The sequence below is a fragment of the Symsagittifera roscoffensis genome, chromosome 1 (genome assembly GCF_963678635.1).
Source record: "Symsagittifera roscoffensis chromosome 1, txSymRosc1.1, whole genome shotgun sequence".
Taxonomy (NCBI): domain Eukaryota; kingdom Metazoa; phylum Xenacoelomorpha; order Acoela; family Convolutidae; genus Symsagittifera; species Symsagittifera roscoffensis.
This window is the reverse complement of record NC_087062.1, coordinates 90,900,297-90,926,919: the sequence shown is the minus strand read 5'-3', so window position 1 is coordinate 90,926,919 and position 26,623 is coordinate 90,900,297. Positions and strand designations below refer to the sequence as shown.

Here is a 26,623-nt window from a genome sequence, read left to right as displayed (position 1 = left end):
AATCTTGCCAATTGGATATAGACTGTATATAATTGATAAAAATTCATTGGGCATATTTTAAAGGTACCATCACGAAGTCAGAAGTCTCGGTTCAACTCAAGAGCATTCAAATGGTCGCGGTTGTCAAATATGAGTACTATTTCGGCATACTCGATACCGCTGTCGCAAAAGGCAGAAGCTCTCAAATTGTTTCGGTATTTCAAAATGCCTAGAAACGATTGGTGGTGCGAAGCGTCTTTCCCTTGTTTTCTGTCGATTTAGAGCTCTGTTTATCACAGATTGGAATGGTAAAGCTGATTGCATTGCTTTTTCGTCCGCCACAGATTGCAGGCAGCTTGCAATTATACTGCTAATAACCGGCACTCGCTGAATTTTGGTATCTTAATCACTTTCTGAACAAAAATTTGTGCGTCAGATCGTCCAGGGAAAACTTTGTGGCTGTGGTCATTGCGTGTAGAAATCAGATCATCGCCAAATGTGATAGCTGTCAACTTGCTGTCAAATTGTGGAAGTGCCATCTTCAATATTTCCAGTGTTGGTTTCCATTTTTCGCCTCTTGCCCTTATTATATTCGTGGCGATAAAAAAAGAGTGCGAAAATTGCGTTGTGATAATCCCCAAGAAATTGAAATTTGGCTCATTTTTGTTGCAATGTTGAATGAGAATATAGAGAGAATCAAACAAATTGATTTTTGCATTCATTCTGCTCTAAACTTGTAAAAACTGCGGATTAAACTTAGTTAATTGTGATAACGTACAATCGGTTGGCAGGGCGCTAAATTGCGTCTTCACAACAGTTAGTTTGAACTTGCGACTCAATTGAGTCCTAAATTGTGACCTTAACTGAATTAACAGGTGCAGGTTTTAAACTTTTACATGAAAGAATAAAACTAATTGCGAAGCTACAGGGCTTAAATAAAATTAGCATAGGATCATTGGATAGAAAATATGGTAAAATGGCATAGGTCAAGTTAGAACATAGGTTCAAATTGTGTAGAGCAATTTAGCAGAGGATAAGATGGAATTGCGTAATAAATCCTGCTACCAGTAAAAATTGACCATGTAAATAGAACAAGGTTTATTATCTGCTGTCCGATGACTTTGCGAGCATAATTTATAACGTTATTAGACCGGGATTTTCAAAGGAGGCCTATGCTTTGACTGGTGTTTTAGCGAAAAGGTTAATTATTGTCATCCATTGCCTCTTTTTTGACTCTCTTTTATAGTTTGCCAATGGCGCCTTCGACTGGAGTTCACTGATTTTTAAAGGTTTCTGTTGCAAGAATCAGCGTTATGAAAAACGAGATTTATATGGACCTCGTGGTTTCAGAGGGTATTCTTGACGTAGACTACGAAGTGACATTTGCGATGACGTCATTCGAGACTGGTCTATCTCACGGAATTGTTCGTTTCTCTGCTCATCTTAATCCTGAGTCGGCTTCAGAAAATCTGATCGAAACTTTAAAAGCTAAACTGGCTGCAAGCTCTGAGCAAAACAACCGAAAGCGAACCGGTAATGATTTACGGCCTTTTCCTATTCACCCTAACAAACAGGGAAGACCAGGCAATGTAACAGGTCCCGCTGAAATGTTTGATTCGGGGAACCACATAAGTGGGTTTCAGAGAATCGGCTCCAATGAGAAAGTATTCACTTGCGATCTTTGCGGCGCTCAGTCAAAATCGAAAGCCTATCTTACGAGACATGTTGCAGTGATCCACAAAAAGAGCACAGAAAGTATGGCTTGCGAAATGTGTCCTTTTACAACTAAATGGTCGCAAAGTTTGAGAAAGCATTACCGAAGAGTTCATAAAATACCTCAGAAAATTATGAACAATGGAGTTGAAACATCGGCTGCTCCCAATTGGAGTTTTGATCAGACAATGAATTTTTCTGAAGCTAATTTTTCGATCCCTGAAATGGAAGTTCTCAACACAAACACTTTCAGAATAAAACGTGATCCTGGCCATTATTAGATATTACTATGTATAGTTAGTTTTGTTAAAAGTACAGCTTTTTAAATTATAGATGAGATCCGTGGATTTTTGTTATTTTTATGCCGTTAAGCTTCGGGATGCACTTTGTTATGATCTTCGAATTTTTTTCGAACCGAAGTTGCGAGGATGGTTATTACAGAAATACCGTGGTTTGTAATACAAGAATTACATTCCAAATTACAATTTTTATGAATTGTAAGAACAATGAAGGAAACTTGGATAAATCATAGACACTAAATTTTGCATCATCAACACGGACGAACAACCAATGATTTGGTTATCGAATGAGCGATCAGCCACACAAAATTATCCGTATTGGAAACAATAACTTAAAATGAAGCACGACTTTTTTTAGTTTTCTTCACTCGTGGGAGCCAGTGTACTTGTTATCGGGAACTAAACTTCTTTTCCCGTAAACAACTTTTACTACAAATATCTAAGAAACGTGCAGTTTCTAACATGTGCGAGTGCTAATATATGAGGTTCGCGACACAGGATTCATAGTCTTGCTTGGTTCATATTATGTACTAATGAAATTTTTTCGCTAAAAGTTTTTTGAAAAAAGTGTTTTATTGTTTCTTTAAGTGGTTTTTCTTTCAATTTTCGTCGGCTCAATTTCCGGTGTAAAGAATATACCAGCTAAATGTATCATCTAGTAGAGCTTGGTAGCTCAAATTAGGCTGCGCGGATCGTATTTTGCTCTAACTTAAAAATGCAAAAAAAGCACTATTGAAACAAGTTTTCATGTTTTTTTTTTCACATTAGCTTTAGTTTTTGTGAGCCGTGTTATAAAAAGATCTGACCAAAACATAGAATTTAGACATATTGGATAGTCACCGTAAAAAAAAGTAAAATCGGGCAACAGTTTTAGTCGAAAAATAACAAAAAAATTGACAGAATTTCGTAGAAAATTTTTTGAAATTTAGAAGTTTTTTTATTCCCAAGAGAGCACCAAAAATCTTCGAAAATAATTTTAATGGAATTAAACTAAATTGGCGTGGCTTATCTTTCTATAATATGCCTGCTCGTTTACTGTGTTTACTCGAAATCACACTAAACCTCAAAAATTTCAAACTGGTTTTTCTCGACACTGGGACAATTTTTTTGAAAAATTTTAAGCGTCGTTCGAATCGGAGCTGAAAGCACTTTAACATGATGTAGCACTACACCCATTACGATGATTATTTGCGGTAAATCCTTTTGGATGAGTAACGGAATAAGCCTGCTTGCCCACCTTATTCGCTCGAAATTAGACCAAGCAACATTTTTTCAAAGTTTTTTTAGTGTCGTTCGATTCACGACTGAAAGAGCTTCAATATGATATTTCACTTGACCCATTCCGATGGTTATTTGTGTTACCTGATTTTTTGTGGAAAACAAGGAGAAAGAAGAAACAAGGATAGCCGGTTACTGTGTTAGTAGTGCAGAATTTTCCGACCATAGTTTTTAAAAATCTACGGTGTGATCAAAGGATGTGACGTAAAATTATAATTTGGGTATAATCGACAGTCATAGTAAAATAGGCAAACAGGATAACTTTTTTCAAAATGACTATTGATTTTCGAAATCACTATGACTTTTCATAATGACTTTTCAAAATTCAAAAAAAAAATTCCAATTTTATTGCAGTTTTTTTTCTGGATTCCCTACCCTAGCTGTCATTAAAAATCTCAAACAATTATTTTAACCTGAGTAAAATTTAAAGTAAGCATAGCTGAGCTATTGTGAACGCCTAAAGTAAGCATAAATAGGCGTGCTCACTCTCTTTACTCGCTCGAATTTAGACGAAAAAAATTCAAACCGCCTGGTTTCTTAACCCTGGGAAAACTTTTTTGAAAGATGTTAACATCGTTCGAATCACAATATAAAAAGCTTTAATATTTTGTATCCTTCATCTCTCTCCGGTGATTATTTGTGGTAGCTGATTTTGTGTGGCAAACGAAAAAATCTAAAACACATCTGAATACGAAATTCCTCCCCATTTTTCAAATGGTCGGAACGAAAAGAAAAGTACTGAAACACATCTGAATAAATATTTTTCTCCTCACTCCAGTGATCGGAACAAAAGCGTCATTTTTTCATTTCAGATTTGTTTTTGTTTTTAGATTTTGAAAGAGTAGTACATTCAATTAAAGATGTTACGCTCAAAAAGTTCAGTTCCGATTGGTTTTTTCTTTCTTTGCATTTAAATTTTAGCTTTTTACCCTTTCGAGAAGCAAGGGTATGGCAACCGGGTACTAAGTTTTCTTCCCGTAACAACATTGCTTCAAAAATGTGCAAGGTAAAGTTACACTTTTTTCAATTTGTTTCATAAAAAATTTAAAATCAATCAGCTATCCAGCGCAAAATTATTCTGCCATTTTTTGAACAAGTTATTTAAAAATCAAGTTTTTAACAGGACAAATTGTTTAAAAAACGTCTACGTTCCGAACCGATGATGGACTCTTTTTGAGGGTTCAGCTTTTCACGGACTCTTTTTGAAGGTTCAGAATTCTGTTAATTTATCTGAATGCCATTTCTAAAGCCGCAACTAGGTGTTATCAGCTCGGAATATAGAATTTTTAAAGCAAATCGTCCTGTGAGTATCTTGATTTAAAAACTTGTCCAACGAATTGACTGATTCATTTTCTCAAATCTGCAATTTTGTCAACCAACTGACAAATTTTGAGCTTGTCTGCATTTAAAAATCCGCCTTTTTACTAATTGTTTTTATGTTGGTTACAATATTACTAATTTATTGTTTCGTTTTCTCGGCTGAAGTTTATCGATTTATACCTAATGGGCTTAAATGCATCAATTTGCGTCGTTGGATGATGAAAACATGTTTCCTATCTGTATAAATTTTTTGCTGAGGAAGTGTTAAGTTTTTGAGAATTTCAAAATTTTTTTGCAAACATTTTTTGGTTCAACGGGTGTCTGCTCAAAAAAATTCGGTTTTGTTACGGCTTTGTAAATTTTAATACGATGCAAATATAACTTTCAATTGTCTTGTTTCGCATTTTTTTTGCAAACAATATGACAAACAAGACAATTGAAAGCAGATAACCGTACAACAGCCGATATTTTTTTAAGCTAACACCTGTTGAGCCAAAAAAGTTTTAAAAAAAGAAACTTTTTGAGCAGGCACAAAAGTTTTGTCAGCAAAGGCGAATTTATTCAACATTCAAACAAAGATATTAAAATTTTGGTAGCTCTAGCTTTTTCTTGACCTTTTCAGAGCCTTTTTTTCTACGAGCAAAGCCTGTGTTATAGTATCTTTTTTTCCAAGCTATTTCGCAAATACTATTGCGACGCAAAGATTGTTGCGACAAAATGAGTTCAATTTGATCAATAACCAGCTATTAAGTACAGCCAATGCTAAGGATATTAACACAGACTATTGTATTACAAATAGCACTTTAGCTTCAAGGTATTAAGGATCTGTAGCGTAGAGGTAAGGAAGAAGGAGACCAGCAACAAAATTAGAGGGTTCGAACCTGGGTAGGGTCGGATATTTTTATTGAACTTTATCGTATACTAGTTAAAATGCGTCCGCTCTACAAATTGAGGCATGTTAGTTGGTAAATTTCTTTTTTTTTCAAACTGACTGGTACTGCTAATGCGTCATAATTGGTTCGCGCTACTTAGCAATTATTTAGACTCGACGATTAGAGGTTTTCAAAAGATTAAAAGTTCCATGATTCGGTAATTTGTAGGAGCTTCAAAGGATTTCCTTTTTTATGAACCAGCAAAAATGGAGCTTTATGATAGCGAGATTATACTTTATGGCGCGGATAAGTCTTTTTTTTGTAATTTTTGGATTTCATTGCCCACATAAATATTTTTTGTTCAGTTTCGTTGTATAAGAAACTAATAAATGGAAACTTATTGCATAAATGAGCCAAGAGATTGATTTAAATATGCAAAATTTTTGTTTATCTGTGTACCATTCTTTAAAGTTTCGATTCTTTGAAAATTTTGTGTGTGTTATGGAAATATCTGAATAATTTTATGTGTTCATTCAAATTTTATGTTTCTATCAATCGAAAAATTTGAAATTTGTTTCATTTTTATCATTCATAGTTAAAATGAAGCATTGAATATAGATTTTCGAAAGACCAATCTATCTTGAAGGTAGTTAACTTTAGAAGTTTTCAGTAATTTAAAATTTACAATTTTTAGTAATTGCTGCATTAAAACAATTATTGGAGGTTTATGATTGAGATTGTCACTGATAGATTAGGTAAGTCATTTTGTGTAATTTTTTTGTTCCTTTGTATTATCATGTTGTACAAATGTACTCATGTCTGTATGTTCATTCTTTTCATTTTTGTTCATTGAGAAAATAGTAAAAGGAAACTTATCGTATGAATGAACCAAGAAAATGATATATATTTTGTCCAAACATTTCGTTTATCTGTTTCTGATGTTTTTCAAAATTTTGATGTAACTTATGGAAATACGTTTTTTTATTATTTATTTTCTTATTTGTTTATCACTCAACGACTATTGTTCTTCAATATAAAATGTAGCAAGATTTAATTACTTGTTATAAAGAAAGAAAAGTTTGCGCAGTCTTGTGGCAGAAAAAATTAACTAACTTTTACAGAAGAGCATATATAACGGTGGCAGGACAATCTACCCTATTCCAAACTACCCTATACCATTCTACCCTATGCCATTATATCCTACATACCAATCTACCCTATGCCAATCTACCCTATACTAATCTACCCTATACTAATCTGCCCTATATACCATAATGAGGTATCATAATGTAATCTTTCAAAGTCCTAATTAGAATCGGAAAGATACAGCACGTGTTAATTCATTTGAGTCTAAATTTTTGGACTCAATTTGAGTCTTTCACTTAAGGAAATTGTTCATTGCGCTTAATTCCAGCTCTAAGTTTCGTACCAGTTGAAATGGTCAATGCTGCTTTTGACTTGGTCATTGAGGAAATCGAAAACGTGTCGGACAAATTTGATCTTGACGACAATATCACTCAAAAACTTGATGAGGTAGCCTCATACTTTCAGCGCACCTACATTAAAGGCGAAACCATCGGAAGGAATTCTCGCGAACCTCTCTTCCCAGTGGCCGTAGAGGGCTGAAATTTTGGGAGGTAATAGAGGCCAATACCAAAAGAATTTTACCTTCTCCCTCACCCCGCCCCCCAGTACCGCCTTGGCCTGGTACTGGGGGGTCTACCCCTCCTTTTGTGATCAACTAGTCAAACCCTCAGTAATTTTCGAATTTCATTCAAAATTTGACTTCTTGGTGATTTGATCTTTCGAGCTTTTGATTTTCAAACACAGGCATTATCCGCTACGCTATGTCGACTTGATGTGATATGACTTTTGTTTGTTTAAGAAATAGCCGCAACGCATTTCTATAGCAACATTGGATTAAAATTTCTGTTCGTTCATGCTTTGAACTCATTTCCATTTTGAACGCGCAAGTTTTACGTTGCTTTGATATTTTGTTCACGTGCGTCAATTATTCTTTGATCATAATTAATGGTTCTTTGATTTGTTCGGAAATATACTGTTTCGGATTCTTCAAGAGGATGGGGTAAGTTTCAATTGCTTTAATTATAGGGTAGAATGGTATAGGGTAGATTGGTATAGGGTAGATTGGTATGTAGGATAGAATAGTATAGGGTAGATTAGCATAGGGTAGATTGGAATAGGGTAGAATGTCATGGAACCTATATAACAGCTGTTAAGCTTAAAGCAAAAATTAATCAAGGTGATTTACTTAATGGTGATTTGAAATGAGCAATAACTAAATTGAGTGTAAAACTGTTTTTGTGAGATAACTGAGTATTGGCCAAATCTGAGGCGTTAAAACAAACGAACCATTGAAATGTCTGAAAAACAGAGTAGGAGTGTTGTTTACTGAAATTATTTAGTGTTATGACAAGTTGAGGTAAAGTCTTGCTGCTGTTAAAATTGAGAAACAGCTGGAAATGTATCGTAAAAACTTTTCCTTTATTTTCTTGCGCTCGGAAATCGATATTGATGGTTAAGTTATTTCCAACTTTATATTTTTCTGGCTCATTGTTTTTTATTTTTAGTTAAACTAATGATATCATTCTCTTTTTTGTTAGCTAAAACTTTTTACCTGTTCGTAAATTTCGAAACCGTTTAATTGATTTTATCACGGGTGATCATCTGTCTTGTGAATCCCATGTTTCAATGTTTTTCTCTTTGCGGTTGAACGAGTTTTTTTGCCTCGTTTTTTAAAATGGGTAATTAGTACTCCCGTTGAGGATATTAGAGACTGATCATAAGACCTGACAATCTGCTAACACTTGTTTCAAAGTATGTAAACGAGATAATATATTTTTTCCAGAATAAGGTGGGAGTTTGCTGTTTGTTATCATTTTTTGTCTTCGATGCGTAGTTTCCCTGCTGTCTCCGTTAACAACGTGACTGATTGAAAAACAGCTTGTAGTTTTAAACGGGTTCCCGGGTTCCATTTCTCTTTCTTTTCAATTTTGTGTTTTCTTGAGATTGGAGTGTCGACAATAATTCAGCTTTTATGAAGCCGATGAAGAAATTCTTAGAATTGGTGTATTTAAAGTTTGCTTTAGTCTAAATTTAATCGCCAGAACGATTTTCATCTTTACGCTTGCGAAACATATGCTCACATTTTAAAATCTCGTACCAAAATTCTGGTAAAAGTATAAAAAGCATAAATAGCTGGTTATCACAATCATTAAAAAAACGAAAAACCTTTTTTTAGAATCATGTTTTTTTTTCATTATTGTGGTATGATACAAGGATCTGACCAAACCCCTAGACTTACGGCGGCATACTTGAAGCGCGGAGCCCACAACAAAGGCCTGGAACACTCTACGCGCTATGGACGGGCGAAAGAATTCGAGACTTCGCAACCAACCCATTAGACAGGACGCGAAGACTTTCATCACAGACAGAAGCAAAGCTGAAGGTGCAGTCAGAGTCTACGCGCAAGTCAGCTAGGTTCAGATACCAAGAGCGGACTAGACGGACGCCTACATGGCCTACCTCGGAGGCCTCTAGACTTAGGAGGACTTTGACAGTCCTGGGCAAGACCAAAGCTTCGGCATCTGGCCCGGACGGAGTGCACCCGCTGATGTTGATCAATCTCCCTGACGAAGGCAAAGACCGCCTTTTGCTCCGGATCAATAGGAGCTGGACCGAGAGCAGAGTACACAGCATTACATTATTGACTGTTTATTAAATTAATCTAATGGCATCTCAACTTCATTGAACAAGTAATGAGATGGAGATGTTAATTTTTGCGAGCAATAAGCTTTTCGGGTTTCAAGTTTTTTCTCATCTGAAATAGACAGTTCGAAAGTGAAAATCTGTTTGCAAAAAGAATAAGTATGTTTAAAGCATTTGTAGCAAAATACAAAATTTAACTATGGAAACAAAATTTTACAGCATCTGAAATAGAGAATAAAACGAAAATCTAGAGTTCTGTACGAAAATGAACACGAAAGTTTGTTGCTTCTTGCTTGATTCCAAGTTTTGTTCTAAATGCATCATGTTTGGCTCATCTGCTGCTGGTAGACGAAATTGACGTTGTTTTGGAAGCTGGTCGGAGTGCTGACGTACTGCGGTTGAGGTGGGTTCTGCATAGACGTGGGACGGTGAATACTGCCGTTTTGAGCTAATACTAGCGTGATATTGGGGTAAAAGTTTGGTTGGTTCTCTTTGGGACTAGGGTTGTTCACGCTGCTTCGTCGTTCTACTTGCTGAAATTATTCAGATTATCTACTCAATTTTATCGTCTTACAACGTATTGTTATTTCCTTAGCATCTGTGCAGATAATAATTGCAGTTCCTGGCTCCAAACTTTGGTACAAAAATAAAAACATATTCGATTTTGAAATCAAATCGGCCAGGTGAGTAATATTGAGAAATTTTAGAGACAGATGACAATTCGAGTGAGAGGAACATTAGCCGAAATATCAATAAGCAGAGTTTAAGAATCGGCTTTTGATTTGAGAGCACCAATTATGGGTATGTGGAAAATCCATTTGGAACTTTCCTTCGAAGGTGACTTTGACTTTCCGCTCATAGGAGGTTCCTGCACGTCAAACTGATCCGGAGCCTCCAAAGAGTAGGGAGCGTCGCTGTAAATGTGATCCGGTGAGTCCAGTAACTCATCGGGAGGCGGTGGGAAATCAGTCAAGGGCGAGGAGCGCTCTTTAACCGGGGAAAGAGAGGAGCGCCTCCTATCATCAGTCTTGTTAGAATTGTAATTATTTACAGGTCTTTGAAGTGAGTTAGATGGTGTGGGTAAGTTTGAAGACGGCAAAGGCAGAAGATAGTAATCTGTTGTTGATGACGACACGTATTTGTTAGCTTGAGACGGATCACTGTTAATTACCTGTCTTGGTAACGAGTTGTGGTGCAACGAGTTGTCGTCTAAGTGTTGGTCGGGTAACCCCCCTCCGCCTCCAGTACCGTTTCCATTTCGGGGAAGCGTTTTCCCGCGGCACAAGCTGTTGTGCTGCTCGGTCTCGTTGTACTGCGACAACATCGGGGATGTTTCGTTTTCGGGAATAGTAGAAAAGTTCGTGTCTCCAAACTCGTATTCGTGAGACGAAAAACGATTGTTGCCTCTCGGCACTTGGTAGATTAGTCGGTTGTCGTCGCGACTAAAATTGTGAACATTTATTTATTCAACTCTTTTTTTCCATCTTTTTGATGTGGTTGTTAGTAATGCATCCGTTATTTCTCATATCAAGTACTGAGTGCTTTTTAACCGTCAGTGGTAAGTCCATAAAAGTGAATCTATAGTAAATTGAGTTAATTTATTATTCTTTCAAGGCGGCGCTTCCGGCAGTGAATATGAAGGCAGCTAATTAGCAGGTGTTGCTGATTTCATTTATGATGAGTTTTGGCACGAATTTCTATAGTCTTTTTCCTTTTCTGTTATTTATAATCTGATCAGAAAGAAGAGAAAGGATTATGGAGTGGATAGACAAGCCGAAACAGAACAAAACGAGTGGTAAGTAGAACACAATTTGCGATAGAGAAGTATTTTTTGGGGTTTCGATTGATCAAGCACAAATATGGAAGACATAAAATAGAAACAAGGACAATTAACCGGAGAAATAGAGTGACAATTAACCAGATAAACGAAGTGACAATTCAGTTCAAGGTCATCACAAGTAAGATAAGGTCAGTGAAGGTCAGTAGAGCATTAAGGCATGCAGATAAGTTTTGTGAGAACAGGTGTTAATTAACAGGTGGTTCAATGATGTCAACGGTAAAGGTCATCTGCGTGTTGTAACTAACGGGGTTCGACTCAAGGATGACGAGTCCACCATCATTGTAGGTTCTATTCCTTCGCTGGAAGTCGAGTGCGAGGACATGTTCCTCGGACGTCTGGGAACCGGAGGAGGGTACGGAGCGCCGCTTTGGATACTCCCATTCGCAACCATTTGCTGCATTGTTGGTGCCGCCATGTACCCGTTACTGGCATTGAAGTGCATGAGACCTAGTCCACTTTGATCTGGCATGGGCATGATAACGTGCCCATTCGGATGGGACATAGATTGTTGCAGCATAGGCGAGCCTCCGTTCATCATGTGGTCTTTGTTCAGTCCGTTGATGAGGTCGTAGTCTTTGTCGAATCCACGATGGTTGTTACTTGAGAAGTACTGTGGCGCCATTGAAGTCTTGGGAACCATGCCTGGAAGTGTGTGGTGTAATTTGTTGTGCATCATGACGTTCTGAGGAGTTGGTGGGTCTTCGTACACATTGGTCTAAACAGAATGGAACGTCACTTTGAGAAACCTATTATAGAAGTACAGAAACAAGAAATATATAAAGTTTTACTAGCCTCCAAAACCTTTGAATAAGCTATTTTGCAAAATTTTCGAAACCGCGGTCCCTTTCAAAATTAAGTGACTCATCAGATCAATGCTAAAATGGAAAGTGAATGACGGAAACTATGAAGAGAAAGTTTGGGGCACTAAAACATTTTATAACCATCATTCGGGGCACTAAAACCTAATATAGCCCTCATATTTATTTATACCATGGAAACGGAAATGGCTCTTTTCCCATTCCCAATCGCCCTCGTGAAATTAACCCCTCGTGAAACTGTTTAAAAATTGTTTGCTCATACTTAAATTTGTATAGGGAAAATGTTGTAAAAATTTGTTCACTTGTTCATGCTGACACGTTTTATTGCAGTTTAGATCATCAATCTTTTTAAAGCAGGGTTTTTAATTTGAAATTAGAAGAAATAAAAGGGGATTGGAAAAAGTCAGGGAGTTGAGGGTTTGAAAGCGCCCTGAATTGCAGCCGGGCTGAACATTATTTTGCTTACATCTTTCGAGTATTCGGGGTCATACATTCCCTGGTCATGGTGATCTGCAAGTGTGGTCGTATTCCTGGCTTTGCAGTAGGCATAAAGAAACAGAACCATCATTCCCAAGGTCAATCCCACAATAAATGTAGGCGCAGCGACCACTAGAGCAAAGGTAGTTTTATCTGAAACAGAAAAAAAACATCAATCGAAAATCATACAAACAATTGAGAGATTAGACTTTGAATGAAAAACAAACAATAAGCAGTTTTTTTTTCCAGTCTGCTCTAAATGGATTTATTTTACACTCCGATCGATGGTCTGTCAGTTGCCAAAGCGAAGTATTAAACACGTATGCCAAGTATTTTAGCGTCTACGCGACACAGTTTTAGACGGTGTAACAGCTAAGTCGCTCGGCGGGTGGCTAGTGCAATTAGAACAAGAACACTTATAACCGAAGAATGGTAATTGTTTCTGACGTTGTTAATCGCGCTTATATTTGACCATTTTTTGTTCGTTCTTATTACCGCACGTGAAATTTCACGATAAAAAACGTGTACTTTTATTGAAAATATTGACCTTTTTCAGTCGGCTTTTTTTTATCTTTTCCGCTCAGATAAAAAACAAAAATAGTTACAATTTAATTGCTTCCAACCGTCCGGTTTTTAAATTATTTATAAGTTGTCTCCTTGGATCATTTTTCATTACAGACTCATCGATTTTTTTGTTCAGAAAGAAAAACATATCAGAGTCTGAGTCGACCGTTATCCATGCCGAACTTGAGCGATTTTGCCGATTACATTCGTGAAAATGTGTTCAACATTGACACGAATCGCCTTGTAAAGTTCCAATCTATGCCCAGAGTTACAAATCCTGTTTACTGCAAAGTATTTTTCACAAAATCGAAGGCGGTCAAACCGCTCAAGCTAAACGACGTGAAAAAATCAGTAGCGTTTGCTCTTGGGCCAGAGAGCTCTGCTGACATTCTGGAACGACCTCTGTGGCGATGGTTAATGAGAGCCGGTTTGACTCCCAGTGAACTTATGGCTCATAAGAAGAACAATGACCAGGCATGGCTGCTTCTGTTCCAGGTGCCGAAAGAAATTTTCGTTCAGCCGGCGCATTGGGAAGGCATCATAGATTATGTTCAGTATTACTACCCAAGTGTGTATATGGCTGTATACACGCATGCTTTCCGCGTTCGTCAACTTCCCCTCAGCGAATTTGAAAAAGACCTCGGATTCCGATTCGACAGATGCTCTAATGACTCGGAACTCTTCATGACGGAATCGAAGTTGTTGCAACGGTATCCCGACCTACATCTACCACCTTCGGTCGCCGAGACAAGACTGTTCCTGTACTGTCAACTGTCTTTAGACGACAAGTTCTTTGGCGACGGATTCGTTCGGCAGCACGATCACTCGCGAGGCGCAAAAGAGTATATCATGCCGAATTTGGATCTTATTGGAGATCATGTTGAACTCATTCCATTCAATTACGAGATACCAGCTAGTTTTGATTAGATATTTTGATAAAACGCGAACGATTATTAAATTTATAAATCATGATTGAAGTTAAATATCTACAATATTTTTTTGCCTATCAGGTTCGTTGGGTAGTGTGGCCGTCCTGTGTCTTAGCCGAAAATTGGTCTTTTCTAACGTTGAAATTTGGCTATCTTCATTTAAGAATTTTTTTCCTCTCTCATTATAGCTCCCGCCCTTAGTCTATCTACAAAATAGTTTTCGGTTTTTTCTTTTTTTAAATTATCTTTCATCAGTTGATTTTATGGCTCTTTTCCAGTTCCCCCCCTTTCAAAATAACGAGTTTTATATTTGTTTTACGTGCTATTACGGCTAAATGCGTGAAGTTACGCTGTAAAGTATGAAGAACAAATCTTTTCAGAATTGTCGATTTGTTCACCATGCCAAATTTCATTGCATTGTGACAACGTTAAATAGACTTTTCAAAATTGAATTTGAAAGGGGGGGGGGGGAACTGGAAAAGAGCCGATTTTATTTTCAAGGTCAACTTGTTGATCAAGTAGAACGTGGAAAAGTTCAAAGCAAAAAAATGAATTTTGTCTTAGGGGGTTTGGCCCTATGGATGAATTAGTCCTGAAGATATTTGGGCTCTTTTCCAGTCCCCCCTTCAAATTCAATTTTGAAAGCTTATTCTATTTTGTCATAATGCAATGAAATTTGGCGTGGTGAACAATTCGACAACAGATTTGTTCTTCATACTTTACATCGTAACATCACGCATTTAGCCATAATGACACGTAAAACAAACATAAAACTCGGTTTTTTAAAAGAGGGGAACTGGAAAAGAGCCGATATTTGATGCAAAGATATTTGATGCCAATTTCAAATGAGGCAAATCAATTGATGCCAATAGCTACAAAAAGCAAGTCGCATTTTGAATCGAATTTGCATGCTTTTGCTTTATAATTATTTCTTACATTATTGGATCTAACTTTTACCATTTTTAAATTGTAATTCTACTTTTCAATTTGCCATTTTTCTAACTTTTTGCCAACTTTTCAGCAGTGCAACTTCGCCACTGTGTAAGGAGTTGCCACATGCCAATTTTTTCATTTAATAGTATTGGAAAGTCTTTTCCAATGAAACATTGTTTGCACAAATAATGTCAGTCCTGTCAATCTTGCCACCCTGCTTGATAAAAGCTGGCAAAGACTCAGGTTTTGAACAACTCTTATTTTGCTGGTGTATGATTATAAGCGAGCGAGCAGATTTTCTTTTAACCCCAGCCCCTTTGGTGGTGCCTAAGAACAAAAACCTACCCTTTTATTGGACTGTTTCTGGGCGCGAAAATAATGTCACGATTTATTTCAGGGCTATTTTTGTTGCGGCCACTGAAATCTTTAATAATAATAATAAATTGTTACCGAACGATATCTAGTTACAGAGTTATTTGTGTTTAAGTTTTTTCAACTTTTTGTTTTCGACGCAAAATCAGGTACCACAAAGAATCGTCGGAAAGGGTCGAGTGATATATCATATTAAAGTCTTTTCAGTCGTGATTCGAATCATATCTAAAAAAACCCGAAAAAATTGGTTTAAATTTTTTGATTTTTGTTCTGATTTTGAGTAAATAAAGCGAACGAGCATGATTATTATACGCAAATAAGACGAAAAAGTTACTTTTACTCTAAGAATAGTAGTTTTTGAAGCTTGTCATAGCGCGTTTTTGAAAACAAGCAATCCCTTAAAAAATTTTGTAAAAAAGATAAGACTTAATACCGTTGTCAAAAATGCTTATTCTACTCTTTCTATCTATTGTACTTATTTTCTAGGCTCCGTTCAGTTCCGCTCCTAGTCGAGCAATTGAGTTTTTTTGTGACTTTTTGAGCTACTTGCGAAGCAATTGGCTGTCCTTGTTTATATGCGATATTAGATGTTATTCTAGATGATGTTATAGTTGGGCTGTTTCTATGATACAAGGCGTAAAAAAACAATACTTCGTATTTTGCTCCGCATATCTTTCCTCGTGCATCTGAAAGCATTTTTCGACGAGTAAAACCTCCTAGACTGCTTTTTCAAAAATTTAACTGTCGAGAAAAATAGGTTTTTCGTTTTCAGGCAAAGTTTCAGGGGCTGAGCTCAGGGGGCGGATCCAGGTTTTTCTCGCAATATTTGAAGAAATGCCAAAAAAAGGCGTTTTTAGGCAATCTTTGGAAAATTTTGACCACAAAATTGACTTTTTTCGGCGCGCGCTCCCACTCAAAATTAGTATATTTTGGCGACAAAGGCGCTTTTAGAAAAATTTTTAGGGTCAGTCAGCCAAAAAGGGAAATCTCAAAATAGTACAAAGGGCAAAGGGGGACCCTTTGGGTCGGCATGGGGTCGAATCCATGAGGGGAAGCGGAAGAGGCATCCGCATCCCAGCCCCCCCCCCCCCCCCCCTAAATCCGCCCCTGGCTGAGTTGATATTGTAAACATTAAATCTCTCAGTCGTTTGAATTTTTCCGTAAATGATGAGAGCGTTAATAAAGCAGAAACGAGGCTAATTATTCCGAAGTTCTCATACAATTAGCGGTTGAAATAGTCACGAGTTCTGGAAAAACCAAGTTTAGAGCTAAACGATAGTTTAACCGACTTCAGTTTCTAGTTTACGAATAAAATCGTTAAAACCAGTTGGTGAAAAACTAATTGGTGAAAAAAAATGATTTCAGCATCTTCGATGAAGTTATTTGCATGAGACTGTGATGTTCAAGATTGTAACATCCATTTTTTCGAATGTTCCCGTCGCATTCTTTGCAGTCTAAGTTCTAGATTCTACAAAACATTTGCAAGTTGTATACTATTTGAGTACGCATACATGCAATTTTGTTTTATTTATCATCGGCGGTTGCTCGTTTGTTTTTATTCTGCTCTTCTTAAGTGATGCCTGGTGTTTGGATCTAGATCAGTCTTATGACTTGTTTACAATCATCAGTCCAACTATATGACTGGGTGTGACGCCAGTTAGCAGACAAGTTTCATATCATACTCGTCAGTAAGCAGACAAAACTGACAAACTTAAGGCTGATTAGCTGTAAAAGATGATTCGAGTTTTAAAAACATATCTATTTCTAACCACATTTAATGAAATGAGTCTTTTTATTTCAGAAATTTTAATGAAAAACGTAAATGCTTAAAACTAAACGAAGAGTAAAATTGCTGGGTTTTTAAGTTAACTGCCGCTACGATAGTAATATAATGTTTGTTTAAAATTACTTGCCATAAGTGTCTGCTCACTGGCCTGTTCTGCTTATTAAGTTATCTGCTAGCGACTATATGACGACAGATCATGAAAGCGGCGTCTCATGAAAAGTTCGTCATGAAAAAGACTTTTTGGCTTCTTTGCAAATATATAAACTTACTCTGGACTAAGGGCCACTTTTCACATCATAACTTTTCTTGTGATTGCTTTGTTGATTAAATATTATTAACACAAACAAATATATCGTGAGATAGAAGAGTTTGTTTTGTTTTCGTCCTGCTCCTGAAATATCTATTATTGTGTAATCAAATGATATAATTATCTTAATAAATTGTACGATATGTGTAAGCTTGATGTAAAAAAGCTTATCGAATTTTTATTAGTTAGTTCAATTAAAAAACATCATCTTTTTTAAAATAAAAATGGATTGATGGTATGAATTTTTTTAAAAAAAATCATCATTTTTCGAAATAAAAATTGCATTGATGTATACTTTGTGAGTAGCTAGCAATGAGTTAAAATATTGGTCAGGTGTTAAATAAAGGACAAGGAACCCCTGCCACTGCCGTTCTTTCTCTCTTCTTTGTATGTAATCGCTTGTTGTGATCTACTGACTACAATCCCCCTCCTTATTAGTCTCAAACCATCATGGGGAGGGGGGGGGGGGGGGGTGGGAGGGAGGTATTTGATTGATATAATTTTGATCGTGAAAGCTTTAGCGCTAGCGCAACGACTGGATTTCGGAGAGGGAAATAATTAGTATGCAGATATTGGGGGTATATTTGGATATTGTTAAACAAAGGGCATATAGTAAATAATAAATAATTTTATAAAGGACTAATTTAAAGGTATGCGTCTGCGAAAAGTTTACTTTGTAACGACTCTTCACCCATCTGCAATAGAGGGTTGAGGGGGGTTAACAAGGTTTGATATATTAACTAGGTTCGATGAGGGAAACTGATTTTAGTGCGAGTCTAGTTTAATAAGTTTTCCATTGTGCGGCACTTACAGCGTTACAGCCCCCCCCCCATAGTTAACTATCACACCATGTTTCATGACGAGTGAACTACGATACCAACATTGAAATTATGTTTAAAATTACAAGTGGGGAGAGTTACGCTAGAAGAGCTCATTGTGCTAACCAATGGTGAGCGTTATTCAGCAGCGGACAAAACGGTTCATAAAACTTGAAAATGATCTCAAGTCACAGTCTAGACAGGCTCTGCGTTGTTTCAATTCAGACGTCTAGGTCTAGTAAGAGGTACCACGTTAGGCTGGACTTCGTAATTGATTTTTTTGGCTGTAATCTGATTAAGTTTGTGTTACATGTTTGCGGCATTTTTCAACCAATTTTATTAGACCTTCCACTTATCAGAGAGTAATTGTGGCTGTAGTAGTATGAACAAATTGCAAAAAATGTGAAAAAAAAATCTTTCAGCTAAATATAAAGAGTATTTTTAGTCTCAAGATCCGATGTAGCTAAAACTACTTTTAAATGGGCTTATCGGTACGTTGAAGTGACTTTTCATGGGAAGATTAATTTTCAAAGTGTTTAACAGAAAGACGCATTGATTGAAAAACTCGGAGTTTTAATTCTGTGACTTACTTTCTAAAAACTGAGACATGCCTGACTTCTGATTGTCCCCGATGACTGCAGTCGTGTAAATGTTGTCGGGACAGTCTGCTCCGAAGCATGGAGTCCTTGACGGACCCGAAGAACCGGAAGGTACAAACGGGGTGACCACTGGCTCTTTTGGGCAGAGCGAGTCGGGCTTGGTAAAGAGAACCGAGTGGTACATCTCGGGCTCGGAAATGTTGACGAATGAGCGACATCCAGGGGTTTTAGCGCCCGAGTACCAGAAACATCTTGGGTCCGCCAGTTTAAAGCAACCTCTGAAGTAAAAAACTTTTTGATGAAATCAGTTTGAAAGCTCAGATTTAAAAGAGTCCTGACTTTTTTTAAGGCCTTAACAAAGTTTTTAACGAAACTTGAAACAAAAAAATCGAGTTTTTCGTTACTCAAACTGGGCTACATTCAAGACAGAGTTTGTAAAAACTGACAGGAATTGAATGTATATTTTGATTAATACAACATACCTACAACTTTTTACAGTGTCACAACTAGTTGAGGGAAGTTCTACAATATTTCCTTCTTTTGAAGCCAGCAGAAGCGCATTGTTTTTCAACGTCATCAATGAGTAGTAGCTCTTTCTATTCGACTCAGAGGGATTTTTGACTCGAAAATCTTCTAACCAATCGGCAATTTTTGTTTCGTCGTTGTAGGACACTTTCAGAACTGAGCCAAAGTCAGTTGAAATGTGAAAAACATTTGAAGTCGGCATCTCATTTTCATCTAACATGGTTTCGACGCCAATTTTGTCGAGTTTGAAGTTTTCTCGCATAATTGTAAAAATCGGTTCCTGACGATACGCTTCTTTGATAATTCTTTTATCAACCAAGTATTTTTTGGCGTCGTCCGGGAAAAATTCAGGATCCTGACAAGAGTGAAGAATTTCTTTGTCAGGCACCTTAATGGATCGGTTTGACGGTGAAAATTCTTCGGTACGGTCGCCACGGAGTCTTTTGTAAATTTCGGCTATGTCAAACTGGCAAATTGCCGAAGCTGGGATATTATTTTTTGAAGTTGTGAAAGTGGCAAACATTTTTTGCGATTTGCTATCGAAGTAGGCGTCTTTCATTTCGTTGAAAACGAACTCGGGGCTTCCGGGTATGAAGCATCCTAGTGTCAAAAAGGCGAGAGAAGTCCAAGTCGTGAGTTTCATATAACCGACTTTAGTCAAGTATCCGTCGTCCGAATTGCATACTTTGGCTAACTTGGCCGTTGCTCCATCTTTCTGATCCTGTGCCACATACACGAACCAAGTCTCATCTTGATGTTGGAACTCGCTGACCAATCGAATCACTTGTTCTAGAATGTCTGCAGTTTGCACTTTGATATTCGAGTCACCCTGGAAAAGTTTTTCTATTGAAAGACCGGGATTCTTAGATTTCATTACGATGGATGTTTTCGGGAGATCTGAGGCCAGGAACTTTGTTCGGTGGATCGGACAATAAAACGCAGCGTCCTTAGCTGAATCTGCTAGTTCAGTTAGCTGGTCTTTGTCCGACAGAGCATATCTCTGGATTTCGACATCGCTCTCTTTGCTAGCACAAATATACCACGTGTCGCCTTTACGAACAATCCGAGAAGCTTCGTAACAAGTGGGATCGCTTCGTCCGTTACACGAGAGACCCGTGAACTCTATTTGTTTCAGTGCCAGGCGATCTGATTCAAATGAACTAGTATAAATTGCGCCCTTCGATCCGACGATAATGTTTGTAGAATTGCTAGCTATGGATGTCAGCGAAGGTATTTCGAGACTAGACGAAGATATTTTGGATGCATCGAGGCTCAAAACTTGATTCGGGATTTGGTCTCGCAGAAAAGGCGATACAGTTGTTGTTGAAGATTCATTGAAAAGGGTAATAAAAAGTAAATTACAGCAGCGAAGAAAAGCTACCAAAAGGCTATTCGGTATCTTCATTTTCTCGTTATTTTTCGTTGAAGGGTCAAATATCTGAAAAAAGACAAATTTGTTAATGAAGATTTGTAAATGTGACAATAATCAAAGCAAAATATGAATCATTGAAGCATGTCTAGTTTTAGCAACATTGATCGAACTATTAGTATAACGTATAGGTAGCGTCTCAAATCCTGGAATCTGTGAGTATTAAACGTTCGAGAAGCTTAATGACAAATTGTCGACAGAGATTTTGACCTAGGAGCGGCTATTACCCAAGATCCATTTGTTAGTTTGTTTATAATGGGCTGAAATAACCGCAAGCCGAGGTCTCTAACTGGAAACGTCTGGTGCAATTCACTACAGCACTTGTTGTGATATTTTTTGTTTTTCCTAGAATACAGTTCAGGCTAATCAGTCACTGAGACTCCCATAGTGAGCCGAATAGAGATAAATTAGTCCCCTCCAAAAATTCAAAATAAATTTTGCTGTTTTTTCTCAGGAGTGTTAAGTTTTGATTCTGGACTACTGACTGATATTGACATTTAAATTTTGTTTTTGTATATGTTGATCTGCTTTCTGCAGTTTTTGACGATATTTCTTTAAGACTAAATATCTTTAAGAAAAAAGAAACCAAGCAGTAAACTGGAATTCAGACTCTGCAAATGGCTACCACCTTAAACCCTAAGGACAGCTTTAAAATAATAAACACTCTAACCCCGTAAATTTACTTACAAATCTAATTTAGAGAAAATTCAGTGTCCCGAGGTTAGTTAATGTCTTGGAAAGAATAATAATCTGCTTATTTGAAATCTGGCTCAAAGCCTTTGCAATTTTATTTGGACTCCGATTTGCTTTTGAGGAAACTTAGCCCGCATTGGGCAAATTCAAACTAGATTTGTCGAATAAGTGAATTAGAATTGGTAATATAAGGAACCAAATTTGTCTGCAATTTGTTCAAATGGCGCACGTATATTTGAAATACTTGTCACGTTGATTGCTCGTGTGTACTTCAAGTTCGAAAATAGTTTGCTTAGGTAAAACTATATCTGATAAAGCGTGGAAACACTGACAAATGGTGGGCTAACTTGAGGCAGGGTGCTCTTATATGCAATGGGTCGAGCATTTGAACGGTAAACAGAGGCTATTAAGCGAACAAACAGTTTAATCTCAGGTTCCGCATCTAATTGAGAGCTTAATTCGACAAGTTCGTGAGCACATGAAAATCATATTTTGCCTAATTTTCATATCAAATATCTACCTTTTGTAATTCAACTTCAAGGGCCATATATTGTTTGATGGTAATTTGCATGTGCCTAAGCGAAGTGTTGAAACTCTGACATGTGATGGAGAGAATTCTTTGAAGTTTTATAGTCTAGTCTAACTGTCGTCATTCAAATCAGCACAGCAAGACGATGAAAAACAGCTATAAGGTATAAGAATTAGGGTCATTAGGGAGTTTGAGTTTGATCTTTGAAATTACCGTTCTGTCGCAAATGCAGAAAGGTTAAGTTTGAATAAAGATTCAAATTTTCTTTTTGAATAATGATTCAAATTTTCAAGTTTGTCTGCAATTTTCAAAAAGTGCCAAAATTAAATTTTTGGCTCATTTCTTAAATCAATTTGCCTGCGGTGTGAAAAGTTTAGCTGATATAGACATTTGAGAGTTCGAAGAATGCATTGAGGGTAGATTTAAAAATGTAGTATTTAAAAATTGTGAAGATGATGATTTGAAAATATTAATTCCCTGCTTTGCAAACATTTATCGATCTGCAGTTGTGAAATACAAAAGTTTATTTAGAGCGGCTGTAGCGAAAAAGAACGACGGTCGCTACAGGTAATTTTAAGAATCGGGGACAAATATTACGAGAAAAGTTTTCTAGTTCAAAAATTCCTTCAAAAACCGAAAAAAAAAATTTTATTCAAGGGAACCGAAAAAAATTTTTGCTCAAGAGAACCAAAAAAACTCTCTTTTGCTCAAGATGTCAGTAGTTTCTTCGGATTTACTTAACAATCCCCCCCCCCCATTGTATCTTAATAATAATCTCCACCCCTGTAAAGAAAAACAGTAAATTCACACTAGAGCGTTGTATGCAAATTCGAATTTTGTTGCATTCGAAAATTCGCTGCAAGCAATCTATTCAAGAAGGGGGGAGAGATTGTTAATTGGGGGGAGGGGATTGTTAATGGGTGGGGAGACAGAACTGTAGGATCTAGGATTTTCTCGAAATTTTTTTATCGACTTTTTTTAGGTCGACCAAAATGATTTACCGAGCTCTCCCAAAGCACTAAAAAGACCCTGTTTTGGCTAAAATTTCTGCGGCGCAGACAAAGTTTTGAAAAATAGGCCAAAAATAGCGTTTATAGGCTTTTTGGAAATTTTCGTCCCGATAAAAGTTAGTATATATTGGCGCCAAATGCGGCTTTAGAAAAATTTTTGAGTCCGTCAGCCAAAAAAAAACTAAAAATATAACAGCGAGGAGGATTTGATGCTTCTTCAAAATATTACTAAAATTGTTACTACACTCACCGAAGCTGCGAAGTTTCTTGATTTTTTTTTTGGTTTTAGCAATATCAAATCAATGCATTAGTAAGCGACTATTAAATTGAAGCACTTGGCTTATCTATCTCGACATAATTCATCTGAAGTTAGTTTAAATCAGTCGCAGTTTTGTGGCAACGGGGTCGAAATTGGCTTCAAACTGCAAGCAACGATTTGATGGCAGTTTGGCAAGAGGCGCGAAAACCTATATAAGACGATTTATGGGAGTAAATGCGCTTAGATTTCCAGACGTGCTGTCAAATAAAAAGACTATAAATAATTGGTGCTAATAATTTTTTGCTGAAATAGTTTTTGAACTAAATCTCAATTTTTTGAGCGTGGATTTCAGAGATGTGAAAATCTAAATAAGAAAGTTTACTGAGGTAAGTGAGCTTCAATTTTCAGACGTGGTGCTGTGTAAAAAAGACTAAATAAATTGTGGTTAAAACTTTTTTCGCTGAATGAGTTTTTTATTCATTGAAATGTACTCGTGCGTAAGAATTTTATAGTAAAATTTCAATAAAATTTCCAGAGAATTTAAATGAAATCAAAATGTGTAACTTTTCGAAATTCGAAATTAATCAATGTTAATTGCTGTTAGCAAACACCTTTTGTGTCGGCTATAGCGATGGTCCATTTTTACATTTTCTCAATACAATGATCGACACAGGTAGATAAACGAGACAAAACGTGACTTTGATTGACTAATTGTTACGCTTAATTACTATTCCAACTATGCGTGTATAATTTAAGCCACCAACAATTAAATGTTAATTTTGAGACCAGCAAAAGTCTGAAAAGTTATTAGAAAAATGGCTCCGACTGCGATGTCAGATTAAACATACGAAACAGTAGTGAGAAAAAGAGGCTGAAACGGTGGGGTTCCAAACATCTGAACTGTAGTTTCCGCTATGCGTATACTCCAAAAAGAAACGAATATTTGACTATTTATTATAACTAGTCCATTTTCCGTTATATTAAATCAGCATGCATCTATAAGTATATCAGGATCAGCTAATAAAAAGCTTTTCTCAAACATTATTTATTTTATCATCATGCAAAATAATATGAAATTGATGTTTGCAGTTTCAGTTTACTTTAGCACACTTTAGTATGCGTCTCTCATAATATATATGTAACAAAACCTTCTTGTACCCATGCATGATGATTGGTATCCAGCTACAGATATGAATTAATCAGACTGTGTCATTTTCATGCTCCTGCCACGATCATAAGCGAAACTATATGGTTTGCAATATGCTATATAAATAATATCATGATTGCGGTTTATGATGCTTAAGTTTTCGTGAGCAAAAAAGAAAAGCAATAAGACAAAAAAATTGAATGGCTGAGATCAGATGAGTTAGGACTGGAGTGTATAACTCATAGAGTAATTTCGGATAGGGTACACCGTCTGCTCGTCACGCTATCTTATTTTCGGCCGGATAGATTCGTGCAACTTCTTAGTCTAATACCGATCCTAATCTTACTCTTATACTATCTAGTCTCAGGTTGTTTAACTAGTCTCTGCTAGGCTCAATAGATCTAGGGTATACTGGTTTATTGCGGCTGCTGAAGTGCTCGGGAGAGTCCAACTAATTTCTAAGTTAAATTCAAATCTCTCTGGTGCTGAAATTACAAGTAACTTCAGCACTTACAAATAAGTGGGTTGTTAGTTAGATGGATCATGATTGGTTAATATTAAATACTTTACATTGGTAAAATATCTAAATTATCCAATCATAAAATGTAGTCTAGATCAGGTTCCACAGGGGCGGATTTAGGGGAGGGGGGCGGACGTCTCTTTCTTAGGGATTCGACCCCCTGCCTACCCAAAGGGTCTCCCCTTTGTACTGTTTTAAGATATCCATATTTGGTGACGGACCCTAAATTTTTTCTGAAGGCGCCAATTTAAACTTACTTTGAGGGGGGAGCGCGCGCCAAAAAAAAACAATTTTTTATTCAAAATTTTCCAAAAATTGCCCAAAAACGCCTTTCTAAGTTTTGCCTGTACATTTACTCCCAATTTGATCGACCTAAAAAAAGGTCAAAATTTTCGAAGATTTTTTGAAAATCCGCCCCCGCCTCGAGAAAATCCTAGATCCGCCCCTAGCTGGCTGAGATGAATGAATGCTCAAAAATAAATGAAAATTTTTGTGCTTACTTTCGTTTTGCCTAGCTATTATTGTAAAGAACCAATTATTGGTAATCAATTTTGCCCGCGTCTTTCGGCTGATGATGGACTTCGAAAACATATACAATGGATAAAGAAGCTGGAGCATTTGCTGGACAACAAAAAAGTGTTCTTTTTTGCTGGTAAAAATGGTTCAAAAAGAGCGACACCAGTAAATCAAAAATAAGTTTTGTTCTCGCTTTTTGTACTAAACTTATTAACATACAATGTATTACTGGTCAAAGGGTCGAACTCTTGGCTAGGGAAAGGGAGTCCACCCCCCCATACCCCCCCCCGCTACCTAAATCCGCTACTGAGTTGTAAGATGTCGTACTCACCTTTTTGATTGAATAATTGTGACTTCAATCTGGATGAACTGATATATTGTTATTTTTTGTTTGCCTCAGTTGGTCATATGATGAAAAAAACCACAAAACAAAAAAGAGCAACTTGTGAGCCAATGTAATAGTTGTGAGTTTCAACAATCAGTTTTAATACATCACACGAATAAACCTGGTGACAATGACGCGTTTATAATTTATGTTTTCTAGGCACATTAATATACATGAAAGAACACATGAACTTTCCAAAATATCACGTTTATAGTTTACTATCAAGTTTTACTACTAACTTAGAACATAAAATCAAGCCTTGCTCATATTTTCATGGCCTGATAAATCGTTTTCATTTTACAATGGTCTTCATATTCATAAAATGAAACTTGACTTCAACGTAGGACGAGAGTTTTTAAGTCCGCTGAAGACCGAAACGCTCGATTAGTTTTGTATTCGCTTTAGTTTTGTCAATCTAAAAGCGCCTCCCACCGCGACTATAAATTACTCGAGTCCATTAATTTCATCCGCTCTGTCAATGCGTTTTTGAATTGATTGACCAGAGTTTCAATTGCTTCTGAAGAGGTCGTAATCCGCTAAAATGAATGATTCATTTTCTGTAACAATTAATCTATGTGTATTCTGATACAGTTTCTATGAGAACATCTGCGACGATGATGCTGTTTTTGTTATTGTTTCAGTGGACGTAAAAGATTTAAAAAACTGCTCGTAGCGACGCTCTTGAGTGTTCCGACTGCCCTATAATGTATAAAAACATAAAATTGTCAAAAAAAATTGTAAAACAAGTTACTTGTACTTCAATAAAGTTGTCAGGAAAAAAAAGTTACTTGTATTTAAATTTTTGGATCTACTTAACAATCTCGCCCCTATTGTATATACTAAAGAATCTCCCCCCTATTGTATCTACTAAAAAATCTCCCCCTTTCTTGAAAGGGGGGAGATTGTTAAGTAGATCCAAATTTTTTAATGTATAATATTTAAAAGAGGTAGGCAAGATGTGAAAACAAGCGTTCCTC

The 26,623-nt window shown here is 36.7% G+C and overlaps 2 protein-coding genes across 4 annotated transcripts; one reads left to right on the top strand and one right to left on the bottom strand.

Annotated features, from left to right (window-relative positions):
• Positions 1-9,315: 9,315 nt before the first annotated feature.
• On the bottom strand, positions 9,316-25,775 carry LOC134852026 (uncharacterized). 3 transcript variants are annotated; one of them, XM_063868318.1, is made up of 7 exons: positions 25,593-25,775; positions 19,116-20,596; positions 18,625-18,911; positions 12,315-12,478; positions 11,276-11,745; positions 10,362-10,632; positions 9,316-9,723 (listed from the first exon to the last, which is right to left on the bottom strand). In XM_063868318.1, exons 2-7 carry the CDS (start codon positions 20,561-20,563, stop codon positions 9,511-9,513), a joined length of 2,853 nt encoding a protein of 950 aa, XP_063724388.1. In that variant the 5' UTR covers positions 20,564-20,596; positions 25,593-25,775; the 3' UTR covers positions 9,316-9,510. The 3 variants fall into 3 exon arrangements, with proteins under 3 accessions (XP_063724388.1, XP_063724377.1, XP_063724382.1); XM_063868307.1 differs by having other exon boundaries at positions 9,606-10,632; XM_063868312.1 differs by lacking the exon at positions 25,593-25,775 and adding an exon at positions 21,275-21,704 and having other exon boundaries at positions 9,606-10,632.
• Positions 10,626-13,867, top strand: LOC134852045 (uncharacterized). Its single transcript, XM_063868327.1, has 2 exons — positions 10,626-10,985; positions 13,026-13,867. Exons 1-2 carry the CDS (start codon positions 10,946-10,948, stop codon positions 13,814-13,816), a joined length of 831 nt encoding a protein of 276 aa, XP_063724397.1. The 5' UTR covers positions 10,626-10,945; the 3' UTR covers positions 13,817-13,867.
• Positions 25,776-26,623: the final 848 nt, after the last annotated feature.

What these genes read in the sequence shown, in the direction of transcription:
- LOC134852045 (XM_063868327.1), top strand. Translation starts at nt 10,946, where the DNA reads ATGGAGTGGATAGACAAGCCGAAACAGAACAAAACGAGTG. An exon ending in GAAACAGAACAAAACGAGTG is followed by an intron (nt 10,986 to 13,025) that starts GTAAGTAGAACA and finishes TTTTTTGTTCAG; the next exon opens with AAAGAAAAACATATCAGAGT.
- LOC134852026 (XM_063868307.1), bottom strand. Translation starts at nt 20,563, where the DNA reads ATGAAGATACCGAATAGCCTTTTGGTAGCTTTTCTTCGCTGCTGTAAT. An exon ending in ACCCCGAATACTCGAAAGAT is followed by an intron (nt 11,746 to 12,314) that starts GTAAGCAAAATA and finishes CATTCTGTTTAG; the next exon opens with ACCAATGTGTACGAAGACCC. An exon ending in TCATCCTTGAGTCGAACCCC is followed by an intron (nt 10,633 to 11,275) that starts GTTAGTTACAAC and finishes TCACAATTTTAG; the next exon opens with TCGCGACGACAACCGACTAA.